The following is a 14171-nucleotide window of genomic DNA, read 5'->3' on the forward strand; positions in this document are numbered from 1 at the left end:
GGAGAAAGCGGGACCAGAGATGAGAGAGTGGCTCGTGCTGGGCCCCACCGGGACCTGCTCTCCATCCTTGGGGGTCCCTCCGGCGTAGTGCGGGGGCAGGGCCCATGCTGGGACGTCCCCGTGTAGACAATGCCACTCCTTGTCTGCTGCTGGGAGGGTCAGCCCTGGCCTTGGGGGGCCCCTGGCCTCTGCGAGCCCCAGGCCGGCAAGAGAGAGCTGCAGGCAGAGGTCACGGGCAGGGCCCGCCCTACTGTGGCCTCAGCACTGGCCTTGGAGCCGGGTCATTGGCCTCCAGCCTGGGCTGTGTCCGGGTGCCCCTTCCAGCCTGGCATCCTGTGGTATCCTGCTGGCCGGCTGCTCCCTCCTCCAGGGCCTGGGGACTTTGTCCTGCAGGCAGGGCTGCGTTGCTGGGGCGTTCCCTGGCACCCCTGCTTCCCCTGGTGCCCAGGGGGCAGGATCTGGGCAGTCCAGGCACAGACAGCTCCCTTCAGGCTGTTGCGGGGGGCTGATGTCCAGGGTACAGCCTGGCGCCACCGTGAGCCGGGGGCTTGAGGCGGAGGAGGCCGGCCACCCGGGTGGGTGGTCACGGAAGCTGCTCCGGAGGAGGCCTCCTGGGGAGTGGGCATCGCTCCCTGGAGTCTGGCTGGCAGTTTTGAGGCGGCCTGGGGCTCCTCCAGGGCACCCCAGCCCAGCGGTGTCCGCCGGCCCTTCGGCCTGGCCCTGCTGCAGCTTCTGCCCGCCCGCTGGGCTGCCAGCAGCTCTGCTTCTCCCGCGGTGGCTGCCCACTGCCCGCCCTCGCGGTGCGGACACCCTGGTGGAGAAGTTGGCCATGAGCTGGCTGTGCGGGGTGGGCGGGAACACTGGACGGGAGCCGAGGGTGCAGCCTGGCTCAGGGCAGGTGGGGGGCACGGGGGGAGCCCCGGGGGTCTGTGCGCCCAGGCCCCTGAGGCCCAGAGCCCTGCCGGGGGCCCAGGCAGCAGGCAGAGGACACGTTCTGGGCGTCCTCCGGCTGGGCTGGCTCTGTGGTCCCTGCGGCTGGTAGCCTCCATTTCCCAGTCTCCGAGCAAAAGCACAGGCCGTGGGAGACCGCAGGCTAGATGGGGCAGGCTGGGGGTCTTCCCTCCACCTCAGACCAGGACTGCCCACGACCCCTCAGCTACCTGGACGTCGGTGGCAGCCCCTTGGCCTGTTTCTGCCCCTCAGGCAGCCTGTGCTGTTGGCTGGTCGCTGCAGTCCCGTCCAGCTGCCCGCCTGTGACCAGGCGCCAGGTGCACCCTCAGCCCGGCGGGTCCCTAGAGCCGCCCGCAGCCTCCGCCCGTGGCCGAGGGACCGCCTCACACCGGTGCCCCTCCTGTCTTCCCAGGGCTGGCCTGCCCCTTCCTCCAAGCTGTGGCTTGGAGGCTTGGCCCCTTCTCTGCTCCCGCCTGAGCTCTGCGGACCCCCAGGGTCTCTGAGAGCTCCTGCGGGAGCCCTTGCCACCCACGCGGCCAGGTCCCTGGGGCCAGCCCTCCTGCCACTGGACGTGCGCCTGGCGCGTGGTGGGTGCATGGCTGTCCTGGTGCCCGCCCGCCCCGAGTCTCTTGGCCGCGCAGGACAATGCTGGGGGCCCTGGGTCTTGTGAGCTCAAGGCAGACACCCATGCAGCTGTGTTTCCAGGCCGAGCCTTCTGGAGGAGGATTTCACTGGGATTTTGCAAATTAAGCTTAATGTTTTAAAAGTTTCCATGCATGAAGTTTAGAGAAAGAAGGAGTGCTGCGTGGTTTACTCAGGGAGAAGTGCCCCCACCCCTGCCAGTCGCCTTTCTCCCATCCCGTGGCTGCTTTGGGTGCTTCTGGGAGGCTGTTGACACTGAATAACACACTCGTGTCGCTCTTCACTGCTCAGTCTTGTTTCCACGTTCAGACATTAGTTGTGGACTTGCAAGGTGAGGTTGCAGCGGTCAGGCTCCCGGGAGGGTGGGCGGAGCGGGAGTGGAGCCTGAGCTCCAGCTCTGACCGCCCCCTTCTCCCCCCACCCGGTGTTTTGTTTCCTCTGCAGGAAGGTGCAGCCCTGCGTCCTGTGAGAAGATGTCTTACGGATCCATCGCAGGCAGCAGCGGCCTGGGGAGCCGGGGCCCTTTCGGGGGGCCCTCCCGACAAGGCTATCAGCCCCTAGGTAAGGGCAGCGTGGGCGTTGGGGGGGGCAGCCGGGGGCCCGTCTCCACTGTGTTACCTTGGTAACCATGGTAACCACAGAAGGATTCTGTCCTTCTGACTGGCCCTGCCTTTGACCCCGGATCGGGGGTGACCCTGGCCCCAGACGGGCCGGGGTTGTTGGCGTTGGGTCAGCACCTGGGGAGAGCAGAGTGGGAGACACCGCCCTGCCTGGGGGCGGGTCCAGGCGTCCGCGGTGTCCCGAGGAGTCTGCAGGCGCTGGGGTACTTGGCGGACGGCCTTGTAGGTGCCCGTGTGGACCTGGTGCTGGGTGTGGGGTACAGCCGGGGAATGGAGGCCCATGGGTGACAGGTGGCGTCCTGGGCTCCACAGGGCAGATCTGCTTCTGGTTTCCGGGTGCCGGGCTGGGCCCCTTGCTGTGGGCTGGCTCTGTGATCTGCTCACCCCCCAGCTCCCATCCCCCTGCAGAGGGGTTTTCTGCCAGGCCTGTGTCTGGGAAACTGACTCCAGGTCCTTAGGGATCTGCAGCGAGTGTGAGTTTGTGAGCATGTGTGCTCACAGACTTGAAATGTGAAGCAGACTCCACCCACCCCCTTCCCCACCCTTGGCGGTTTGTCCTCGAGGTTTTGCTGCCGTGTCATGTCCTTGAGCAGACCCTGTGGGCGTGTGTGTGTCTCTTGACTTTGCACTGGTTGAATCAGCCTGCGACTTGCTGGTTTTGCCCCCGAGGCATAGCCTTCCGCCTGGTGGCCCTTCCCTCTGCCGGCTCTGGGCGCTCAGTCACGTGCGAGGTCCTGGCAGGCACAGCTGCTCCATGGGGGACGGGCCGTCAGAGCGCCTGTCTTGGGCCCTGGGTTTGGTGCTGAGGAGCTTGGATGCTGGCGCTATTGGGACGGCCCCTACGATGGTCAGCACGACCACCAGGCGGTGGGGTGGGCAGCTCAGCGCCTGGTGGCCGTGCTGGCCCGGCCCTGTCTGGTGGGCCCAGAAGGGCGGTGGCCTTGGCTGTCTGCCCGCCCGTGGGCCTGGAGCGGCGTCTTCTGGCTTCAGCTCGCTTTTCTCCGGCATCTGGTGGGATCAGTTTTTCCCGCGGTCACTGGGCATTTGGGTCTCAGGTTAACTGTGTTTTTCCCTCCAGTTTGTCTTGTTCTTGTCAATGGGCAGGGTTTCCATGTGTCTTCTAGAGGTACTCTGCCCACCATGCTGGCTTTTCCTTGTGGTGCTGCTGATGAAAGCCAGTTTTTAACTACAGCACCTCTGTGTTTATCAGTCTTTCTCGTCAAAATGTGCATTTTTCTGTTTAGTAAATCCTAGCACAAGGATAATGGTTTTGCCTTTACTTCCTCTGAAGCTTATACAATTTGTTTTTCATATTTAAGCCTTGCGATCACCTGGAATTGATTTTTCTGTATGAGGAGGGTGGAGTGTAATACACTACTTTTCTCTGTTGATATAACAAATTGTCCCTGGGCCCTTGACCGAAAATTCCCTCTCTACAGACCTGCGGTGCCAGCTGTGTGATAAGCGCGGTATCTATGCAGATTCTCCAGGTCAGTTTTCTATTTCTGTGCGGAGTCGCACCCTGATTTTCACAGTTATTCTAACTGTTGATACTTTCAGGGCAGATTGCTCCATCGCTGCTCTTTAGGTGCGCCCTGGGCACTCTGGCCTCTGTTGCTGCATGGATTTCAGAGCCCCTGCCCGTCACTCGGTCTGAGACTGGCCCCCCATCCCGTGTTACCGTGAGACTCAGCCGTGCCATCCTCACCAGTCTTCTGCCCACGAGACCATAGGCCTCTCTGTTGACGGGTCTTTAATGTCAACAAAGTTTGTAATTTTCTCCATAAATATTTTACATATCTTTCATTAAACTGGTTTTAACAAAAATGAAAACTTTTTTTGCTGCTTTTGTAAATAGAACCATTATTAATGGGACAGGGGCTCCCAGCTGGTGCTAGTGGTGGAAAAAAACCTGCCTGCCAGTGCAGGAGACGTCAGAGACGTGGGTTCCATCCTTAGGTGGGGAAGATCCACGAGAAGAGGAAATGGCAGCCCTCTCCAGCATTCTTGCTGCTTGGAGAATCCCCATGGACAGAGGAGCCTGTCCACAGGGTCACAAAGAGTCGGTCATGGCTGAGGCGACTTAGCATGCACGCGCGTTAATGGAACACAGTACCGATTCCAAGTCTTTGTTGCTGGTGCACACACGCACGCACAACTGGTTGTTCTAGGAAGGACAGTGCAGGTTTTACATAATATTTACATCTTATTTTTAAGCTTCCTGAATGTGGGAGATTCCATACAGAAGGGTAGGCACAGAGGCGTCATGCGCCCAGCCCTGGCCCGCTGGGCGTGGGGGTCATGTCCCGGGCCGGCCCAGCGTCGCCTGTGCACTCGCGACCCCCTCCCCCCAGACATCAGCACGCCTCCTAGTGTGACCCTCAGGGCGGGGCTCCTTTCCGTGCCCAGATGTCCAGGTGCAGCGGGGCTTCCTCCCACCCGCGAGTTCCAGGAGCCCTGCAGAGACGCGGCGTGTCCGGGCTCCCGACGAGAGGCACACGGCACTGCTGACGGTGCCTTTCCGGTCTTGCCAGGCCTCTGGATGGCCCCCTTTTAGTTTTCCTTTTTTCTCTTTGTCCCTGGATTTGATTTCTTGAAGAAGCCAGCTTTTCCCTGTGGAACGTAGTTGAGTTCTGTCCATTGACAAAGTCACTGATGAAAGGTCCTGCCGTGTTGCTGAAGTCTTTTTATTAATTGTAATAATTTGTTGAGTCTTGAGCTTTCTGTATAGACAGTGTCACTTACGAATAATGACACTGTTCACCTCTTCTGTGTCAACGCTTTTATCTTTTGTGTTTTTCCTTCTGTCCTGAGCCCACCGGAAGCTCTAGTTCAACTCTGAGTAGAAATGGTGATTGTGGCCTCTCTTCTATTATTGTTATTTTATTTTCTATTATTTTTTCCAGGCTGTGCTGTGCGGCTTGTGAGATCTTAGTCCCCTGAGCAGAGATAGAACCCGTGCTCCCTGCACTGGGGGCACGGAGTCCTAACCACTCACCCGCCAGGGGAGTCCCGGAGAGTGTGTTCCCTTTTCTATTATTATTATATTTTTTAGGCTGTGTCGTGTGGCATGTGGGGGCTTAGTCCTGCTGGCTGTGTTCTTTGTAAGGTTTTGGAAGAACAAGATTGCGCCTGTCCGGTGTCTGGGATTTCGCTGTAAAACTGCCTCCCCCAGGAGGGCCTGGAGCTCCTCTGTGGCCTGCCCATTGCTCATGCCATCTGCGACAGCTGTCCAGGCTCTCCGCTTCTTCTTCGGTCAGCTCGCTGTGTTTCTGTGGGTGCGTGTCTGCTCTTGAATGTTCACGTTGACTGAAGTAGCACGGCACGCAGTCGCATGTTATCCAGTGGGACCTGGGCAGCGTCACTCTGTGGTCAGGGGCGCGGCCACGAGGGCAGCAGCCCTGGTCCCGACCGCCTGCTCTGCCGCGATCCAGCTGGGTCCCGACCAGGGAGATGAACAGGGTTAGGCTCCCCTCTGGCGCGGGGGAGACGGAGCGAATTAACAGGCTGAGCTCTGCTCCTGTCGTTCCACTAGCGTCCCCAGCCCCTGGATCACACCCTCTTTTATTCCTAATGTTTAATTGTTGCTCCCAATTTTCTTGTTTTGTCATCAACGTCGACAGACTCATGGCAGCGTTATAAACCCCTCCAAAGGGCTGACTTGATTTTCTGAACCTCTATTAAAAGCTAGTTTTAAAATCTGATGGATTTCTTTCTGCCCACATTTTTACTGTTTTCCTCCTTCTTTCTTTGAGTTGATGCTGTTTCATTTTCCTAAGATCATTCATATCCAGTTTTTATTCATTTCTGATAAAAGCATTTCTGTTATAAATGTCCAGATAATCATGGTTTTAGTTGAATCTCACAATTCAAAAATATATAGCATTTTAAAATTAATGTTTAGTTGTAAATATTTAATTTCCCTTGTGAATTCTTCTTTAACCCAGGATTTATTTAGAATTGTAGTTCATTTCCAAACGTGTATTTCTTCCTAGTTCTCCTTTGAAACTGATTTCTATATTGATTGCATTTCTGTCAGAAGAGTATTTGCATTTGCTGACAGCTGTTGAGACTGGGGCTGCTTCTGGGGTGCTGGGTGTGATTCTGGGGGTGACCAGCAGGGCTGCCAGGGAGGCAGGCTGGGGCTCCAGGCCAGGACGGAGGGCCCCCGCTGAGACCCCAGGTGTAGGAGCAGCTGTGATCACCACTGCTTGCCGCGTGCCAAGCCCTGAGTGTTACAGGTTACTCGGGGACCGTAAAGTTAATTATGCAGAGATTAGGGTGGGCTCTTGCCATAAAGTCCCATCACAAATGCAGCAAAAAGCCAAGTGGGAAGTTACTATCATATAAAGAACTCACATAAATGGGAGGAAAGCCCCCAGATCTGTATACAGACGGGCCAAGTCTGTGAAGAGAGGGTGTGGCTCACAGACCGTGAGAAGGTACCTGGAGAGAAGGATGTGAACTTGGCCCTTCTCCTGTGGCTCGGAGGCAGGGGGTTGGGGGTGGGCTCACTTGCAGGGGAGGGCACCCTGCTCCCTGCCTCCTCCGGACCCCCTCCTTCCCTCTGTCTCGGCCCAGCCACGCCTCTTTGTTAGGGAACCATCAAGGGGTACTGGCAGAGATGTTTGCTGCAGGGGATGTGAGGCAGAAATGCCGTTGCTCCCCAGCTCAGGGAGACAGTGTGATGGGCCGTGGTCTGGGATGGGGCGTGAGGCCGTCCTGCGGGTCCTTGGAGAGTGCCGGGCGCCCGCCCGCGTCCAGTGGGATGACGGTGGGACATGACAGTGGAGGCGACCCCCCGCCTGGGCTTCTCATTGCCTGAGGCCTCACCCCTGAGTGCTGATGGTTTCCCTCACGCCTGCTGGTGGATGCTCTTTATTGTTTCCTGTGATAATTGCCTGCATTTGCGTTTATATTGTGCCCCCAGAGTTCAGAGTTCACATGATTCTGGAGAGCAGACCAGACTGGCTCCTCCACGGCTGTCTGGGGACCTTGCAGGGCATCGGGGGGAGTGGGCCGGGCCTGGACTTGTGCTGACTGGACGCCCGTGTGGCGAGGGCATCCAGCGCCTCTGCCCCCCTGCATCCCACGAAGCCGGTGGTGGCCCCGTGGCGGGGCCTGGGCCGCTGCACCCCCTCTTTACACAGTGCTCTCCGGGCAGCAGTCCCCAGGGCCGGGTTGTCTGCCTGTAGGGGAGCCTGGGCAGACGCCTGGGGGAGAGGCTCTGCCCGCAGGCTCTTCTGGAAGCCCTGGGGAAGAGGACATGTCAGGCCCTGCCCTCTCAAGAGCTGGGCCATCCTGGACCTACAGACGTGCTCCACACGGAGGCCTTTTCTGCAAAGAGGCTGCTGCTGCAGGAGCTCAGTGCTGAAGCTCTGGACCTCGCTTGCCCCTTGACACGATTAGACATCTCCTCCAAGGCAGACTTCTGGACAGTGCACCCCCCCGCCAAGCGCCCTGGCTGTGGTGCGTGGTCTCAGCCTGGCACCACTGCCTCTTTTGATTCCGAAGAGCTGTGCACAGGAAGCAGCTTGGTTCCTGAGGTGTCCGTCTGTCTTAACAACACATGTCTTCGGGCTCGGGAATTCTGGCAAACCTGTCCAGGAAGTGTTTCTGAATAAATGAAAATTATCAGAGAGGAAACTGCGTCCTCCCTGGGGGCCCACCATCGCTCCTCGGCTTGGCAGGAGTGTCAAGGGAACCGATTTTATTTTTATTTTCACTTGTGATACACTGTGAACGATGGTTTTATAAAATACAGTGGCATGGTCCCGTGCTGGTGGTGCGGAGATGCCACATTGCCATGAGCGTGCCCAAGGCCTTATTCTCCATTTTTGCATGTTGCTGTGCTCTGGTCAAAGTCCTGGCCTGGTTGGGGGCCACACCTGAGGCTCTGCTGTAAGGAGTTTCGTATTGGCTTGGAATCACCTTTCAGAAGAACCTGGGTGCAGAGACAGAGTCAGAATATCTGAAGTTCTGGACATGGTGCTGGCTTTCAGCAAAAGGGGGTGTTTGAGGGGTGTGGCAGTCAGGGAGGGCTTCCTGGAAGAGGTGGGTCTGAGCAAGTGGAGCTGTTGGTGTGGATGCTTGGAGGGCCCGGCACATCTGCTATCCTGTGTGAGAGCCTTGCTCCACCAGAGGTGCCCCAAGCCAGGCGGGGGGCTTAACCGAGACTGTCCGTTGCTGTCTATAGAGTGCACAAAGTGTTGGACCAAGTACGGAATCCGCCATTTCCCCTGCCCATCGCCAGAGAGCAGCCTGCAGGACCCCTGTGTGGGTGAGGATGGGGACGGTGACCTGGGGCCAGCTGGCACCCCCAGAGGCCCGAGGGCCAGGAAGCGAGGTACTTCTCCTGGGATGCTGGGTCTCGGGGGTCCCAGGGAAGGCCACGCAGAAATGCTGCGCCCTAAGGTGGGAGGGTCAGTGGGTGGGGAATGGACTCCCAGGGGCTTCGGCTGGGGAACCTGGGGAGCGGGAGCAGGGCTTCACCCGCACTAGCCCTTTCCTTCCCCAAGGACAGCTGATGGTGTGGTAGGTCTGGACCAGGGATGTTGCCAGGCTGTCAGGGCCCTGTGGGCTCCAGGGAGGAGGCCAGTGCTGCGGGACGGAGAGGCAAGGGCTGGCCCAACTCCTGTGGCCCCTGGGCCCAGAGCCTGCATCTGCCTTGCAGGGGCGGCTGGGGGGCTGGCAGGAGAGTGTAGGAGCCTCGGTGTGCCCTTCAGGGGGACCCTGTGTGGGAGGGGCAGCCATGGCCAGGACTCAGCCAGCTGGGCAGAAAGGCAGAGGTCAGCGGCACCCGAAGTCTTCTTGGTCAGGACGTCTGGCATGTCCGCGGTTATTGATGTCCCTGGGCAAGCCCTGGCCCTGGCCCCAGAGGGCCTGCTCCTCGTGATGGGACGGCCACCCCGCCTTCTCACCCCTTGCTCCTGACATCGGCTGCCGGAGGGAGTAGGGCCGGGGTGGGCCTTTCTGGAGACAGATGGGCACCATGGCCCAGAAGCAAGGTCCCTCTCAGCTCCGCACCCAGCCAGGCAGTGGCAGGCCCAGGACTCAGACCCACGCCTCTGGATACCCAGTAGGGAAGGGGCCGTGAGCAGAAACAAGTACTGTTCTGAACTGGAAGCCAAAGAGGAGGCTCCCTGGGAGCTGCCACCGCCCTGGCCGGGGCCTTAAACACCCACCTTTCGGTGCCTTTCCAGGGCCAGGGGTCACACCCGATGGCAGTGGGACACCAGAGCCCACCTCGCTGCCTGCTGGCCCACAGAAGGAGTCGGCTGCAAGGGCCCGTGGCCACGTGGCCAGCACCACCCGGGCCAAGAAGAGGAAGCCCAACTTCTGCCCGCAGGAGACGGAGGTGCTGGTAGCCAGGGTCAGCAAGCACCATCAGCTTCTGTTTGGCACCGGGCTGCCGCGGGCCGAGCCTGCCCGCAGGTACCGCGTGTGGAGCCGCATCCTGCAGGCAGTGAATGCGCTGGGCTACTGCCGCCGCGACCTTGTGGACCTCAAGCACAAGTGGCGGGACCTGCGGGCCGTAGTGAGGCGCAAGCTGGGCGAGCTGCCGGGGGTGCCTCAGGCCCTGCCCCTCACGCCCCTGGAGCAGGCCGTGGCCAAGACCTTCTCCTTCCAGGCCCCACCCTCCGAGGGCCTCGGCCCCGAGATGTGCAGAGGTGAGTTCTTCGCCCAGCTCAGCTGGCAGGAAGCTTGCGGCCACTGATGGCTGCCGCCCCCCACCTTCCCCGTGATCTCTGGATCCTTCTGTACTTTGTCCTTGGCTCCTTCACTCCTGCCGCCCCATGGGCCCCATTTAAGCCCCAGGCACCCAGGGGCTCGTCCCTCCCTCAGGGTCACAGGGGATCTGGGCACAGACAGGACGCAGCTCTCTTTTGCAGGGCACTGAGTTCCTGACTTCAGGTCATGACCTGGAGCAAGAAAGACGTGTCCTCCGGGCAGTGTCCTGGCAGCGCTGACCCCGGTTCCTTCCTGGTTCTTTCCCTCTTGCTGGTTCAGCGTCCAGGAGAGGCCTCGCCCGGGCTGGGCTGGCCCCGAGACATCAGGGTGGGCAGGTGGGGACCTGAGGCCCTGGTTATCTCCATCCTCCTGGGCAGAGCCTGCCCTGGCCTTTCCGGGGCATTGCTCTCATTGGGCCCAGCGCTTGGGGGTGGTGGCCAGGGTCAGGGCAGGCCTGCCGCCTGGCGCCCAGAAAGCACTGGGGCCTTGCTGTGTGAGGACTGGCGCCATCCTGACTGCCTGTGGCCCCCAAGGGATGGCCTTGTGAAGCCGTTGGGGCTGCAGCTGTGGGGCCAGGAGGGGCAGGGCACCCGGTCCCCACGCAGGTCCCGTCTCCTGCTGCCCTGGGGCTGGGCTGGCTGGAGTGGGGGTGGCGGCGGGTGGGGGCCCCCTCCAGATCGGCCAGCCCGCTCTTGCCCCCAGCTCGTGTGAGGTCTGTGGGCTGCTGTCCTTCAGTGCTGGTTCCCTCCCTGTACTGACCAGAGGCATGGGTATTGGCAGCTCATCGCGTCCACGCTCAGGAAGGCATACTTGGCAGTCTGTGCCCCATCCATGCTGGGGGCAGGCTCCTCACTGGCTGAGGAAGAGCATGGGCATGTCTGTGTGTGGACATGCAGCCTTGCTTTCTTGAGGGTTTGGATAAATTCCCAAGTCGGATTGCTGGTCCCACGTGAGAGTGAGTTCAGCTGTCAGAAGCTGCTGCTCCGTCATCCACAGCGGTTGTATGAGCTCAGGCCCCTGTGTCCTTGCTGGTGGTCACCCTGATTCCCGCCTCCCTGGGCTGATGGGGGAGGGCCCTGACTGCAGTGTCAGCCTGCTCCAGGCAGGGGCTTGTCCTGCGCTGTCCGTCCGTCCGTCTGACCTTCTTCCCAGCAGTGTCTGCTGACCCCCGCGTCCCTCTCCTGGCCTGTCGTGTGCAGCCGCTCAGTCTTGATTCTGGAGGCAAGGGATCCACCAGACCCCTGTATTGTGCCCCTGTGGTCCTTGCTGCATTCATGCTTGAGCCTGGTGGGTTTGGGGCCGAGGTTCTGTAGGTATTCAGCCTGGCACTGTTGGAGGAACCCGGAATGACCCAGCACCCCGTTCTCTTGTTTCCCTCCATCCATGTCACTGTTTTTTCAGCCCTTGCTGTCTGATTACGGAAACCATAGTCAGTCTTGAAGTGAGTGGGTCATCATTTCCTCTTATGTTTTCTGAAAGGGTTTCTGTAGAGTTGGTAGTATTCTCCCCTTAACTGTGTGGCCACCATCCAAGACGGCGTTCTTTCTCTGTGGGGAGAGTGTCACCACGGTCCCTTTACCAGCCTGTGCAGCCTGCTCTCCTGCAGCGAGCTTCACTGTTGGGTGTCTTTCCGGGGGCTTGCCCGTTGATCTGAGCTGACAGAGGAGCCGGCTCCACTTGTTCCTGAAGGTCCGGTCGTCCGAATGCCTGTAGGACCTGTAGTGAGAGCTCCTCTTTCCTTCCTGTTGTTGCTACTTTGTGTCTTTTCTTTGTTCTCAACTAATCTGGCTGCAAGTCTATTAGTTTTATTGATTGCTTCAAAGAGCCAGGTTTTGACATCATCAGTTCTCTCTACTTATCCATGCCAATTTAATTGATTTCTGCTGACCTTTAATGTTTCCTTCCTACGTCGGGGTTAATCTGTTTCTGTCGTATCACTGACTGGGGACTTCTTTTCTAATGTAAGTATTTATTGCTGTAAATTATGCTTGCCACATTACTTTGTTTACGTGCATTTGTACGTTATTATCTTTTCATTCAGCTTACAATATTTTCTAATTTCCTTGGTGAGTCTTTTCTTTTACTAATGGTTGTTTGGAAGTGTGTTGTTTTTCAAATAACTGTCTATTTCCAGGTCTCTTTCTGCTGTTGAATCCTAGTTTTGTTGTGGTCAGAGAACATGTTGTGCATGATTCCAGCTGTTTTCAGCTCACTGGGATTCGCTTTGTAGACCGAGGTGTCAGCAGCCTCCGTGGGCTCCTTGTGCGTCTGATGAGAACGTGTGCTCAGCTTGGGGGGAACGTCCTAGAACATCACTCGGTCGTGTTCCTGGAGAGTGCTGACGGACAGCTGCTCTGTCTGCTCGTCCTGCTCCCCGGGGAGCGCCCGGCAGCCTCTGTCCCACCGATCTCTGCTCTGTGTGTTTTCAAGCTGTGACGTGAGGTGCACCCTGGGGGTCTTTTGTCGTCTTCATTGGTTGCCCCTGGTGTTGTGACGACGTCCGCCTGGTCCCTGGCTGGACCCGTTGTCCCGAGTCCTCCTCTGTCTGCTGTCAGTGTGGCCGCTCCAGCCGGCTCGTGACTGCTGTCACGTGATGCGTTGTCCCCTCCTCTGATGTATAACCCGCATCTTCCCGTATCTCACATGTAAGGGGTGACTTCCTGGAAGGCGAAGCCAAGTGGGCCTTAGGAAGCATCACTACGAACCAAGCTAGCACAGGTGATGGAATTCCAGTGGAGCTATTTCAAATCCTGAAAGATGATGCTGTGAAAGTGCTGCATTAAATATGCCAGCAAATTTGGAAAACTCAGCAGTGGCCACAGGACTGGAAAAGGTCAGTTTTCATTCCAATCCCAAAGAAAGGCAATGCCAAAGAATGCTCAAACTGCCGCACAATTGCACTCATCTCACATGCTAGCAAAGTAATGCTCAAAATTCTCCGAGCCAGGCTTCAACAATATGTGAACTGTGAACTTCCAGATGTTCAAGCTGGTTTTAGAAAAGACAGAGGAATCAGAGATCAAATTGCCAACATGTGCTGGATCATCAAAAAAAGCTAGAGAGTTCCAGAAAAACATCTATTTCTGCTTTGTTGACTATGCCAAAGCCTTTGACTGTGTGGATCACAATAAACTATGGAAAATTCTGAGAGAGATAGGAATGCCAGACCACGTGACCTGCCTCTTGAGAAACCTGTATGCAGGTCAGGAAGCAACAGTTAGAACTGGACGTGGACCAACAGACTGGTTCCAAATAGGAAAAGGAGGACGTCAAGGCTGTATATTGTCACCCTGCTTATTTAACTTATATGCAGAGTACATCATGAGAAACGCTGGGCTGGAAGAAGCACAAGCTGGAATTAAGATTGCTGGGAGAAATGTCAATAAACTCAGATATGCAGATGACACCACCCTTATGGCAGAAAGTGTAGAGGAGCTAAAGAGCCTCTCGATGAAAGTGAAAGAGGAGAGTGAAAAAGTTGGCTTGAGGCTCAACGTTCAGAAAACGAAGATCATGGCATCCAGTCCCATCACTTCATGGCAAATAGATGGGGAAACAGTGGAAACAATGAGATACTTTATTTTGGGGGGCTCCAAAATTACTGCAGATGGTGACTGCAGCCATGAAATTAAAAGACTCTTGCTCCTTGAAAGAAAAGTTATGCCCAACCTAGACAGCATATTAAAAAGCAGAGACATTACTTTGCCAGCAAACGTCCATCTAGTTAAAGCTGTGATTTTTTTCCAGTGGTCATGCATGGATGTGAGAGTTGGTCTGTGAAGAAAGCTGAGCACTGAAGAATTGATGCTTTTTAATTGTGGTGTTGAAGAAGACTCTTGAGGGTCTCTTGGATTACTGGGAGATCCAACCAGTCCATGTTAAAGGAAATCAGTCGTGAATATTCATTGGAAGGACTGATGCTGAAGCTGAAACTCTAGTACTTTGGCTGCCTGTTGAGAAGAACTGACTCCTTGGAAAAGACCCTGATGCTGGGAAAGATTGAAGGTGGGAGGAGAAGGGGATGACAGAGGATGAGATGGCTGGATGGCATCTCCAACTCAATGGACATGAGTTTGAGTGAACTCCGGGAGTTGGCTATGCACAGGGAGGCCTGGGGTGCTGCGGTCCGTGGGGTCGCAGAGTCAGCACGCCTGAGTGACTGCGCTGCTCTGAGCTGAGCTGGGCCTGTTGTGTCCGGCGTGCTGCCGAGTTTGCCTCTGTCCCGTC

The 14171-nt window shown here is 57.4% G+C and overlaps 1 protein-coding gene across 6 annotated transcripts in view; it reads left to right on the plus strand.

Moving 5' to 3' along the window:
- The first annotated feature begins 494 nt into the window (after positions 1-494).
- TSNARE1 (t-SNARE domain containing 1) overlaps positions 495-14171 on the plus strand; it is a 78145-nt gene continuing 64468 nt past the window's right edge. For 4 of the 6 annotated variants that reach the window (XM_068983324.1, XM_068983320.1, XM_068983322.1 and 1 more), the window contains exons 1-5: positions 495-575; positions 1885-1924; positions 2038-2154; positions 8410-8559; positions 9416-9883. In XM_068983324.1, the coding sequence (XP_068839425.1) occupies positions 2067-2154; positions 8410-8559; positions 9416-9883 (706 nt within the window). In that variant the 5' untranslated portion in view covers positions 495-575; positions 1885-1924; positions 2038-2066. Of the gene's footprint in view, positions 576-1810; positions 1925-2037; positions 2155-8409; positions 8560-9415; positions 9884-14171 lie in introns of those variants that run through there. The other 2 variants (XM_068983321.1, XM_068983323.1) reach the window with 2 other exon arrangements.

This window comes from Capricornis sumatraensis, chromosome 11, assembly GCF_032405125.1.
Source record: "Capricornis sumatraensis isolate serow.1 chromosome 11, serow.2, whole genome shotgun sequence".
NCBI lineage: Eukaryota > Metazoa > Chordata > Mammalia > Artiodactyla > Bovidae > Capricornis > Capricornis sumatraensis.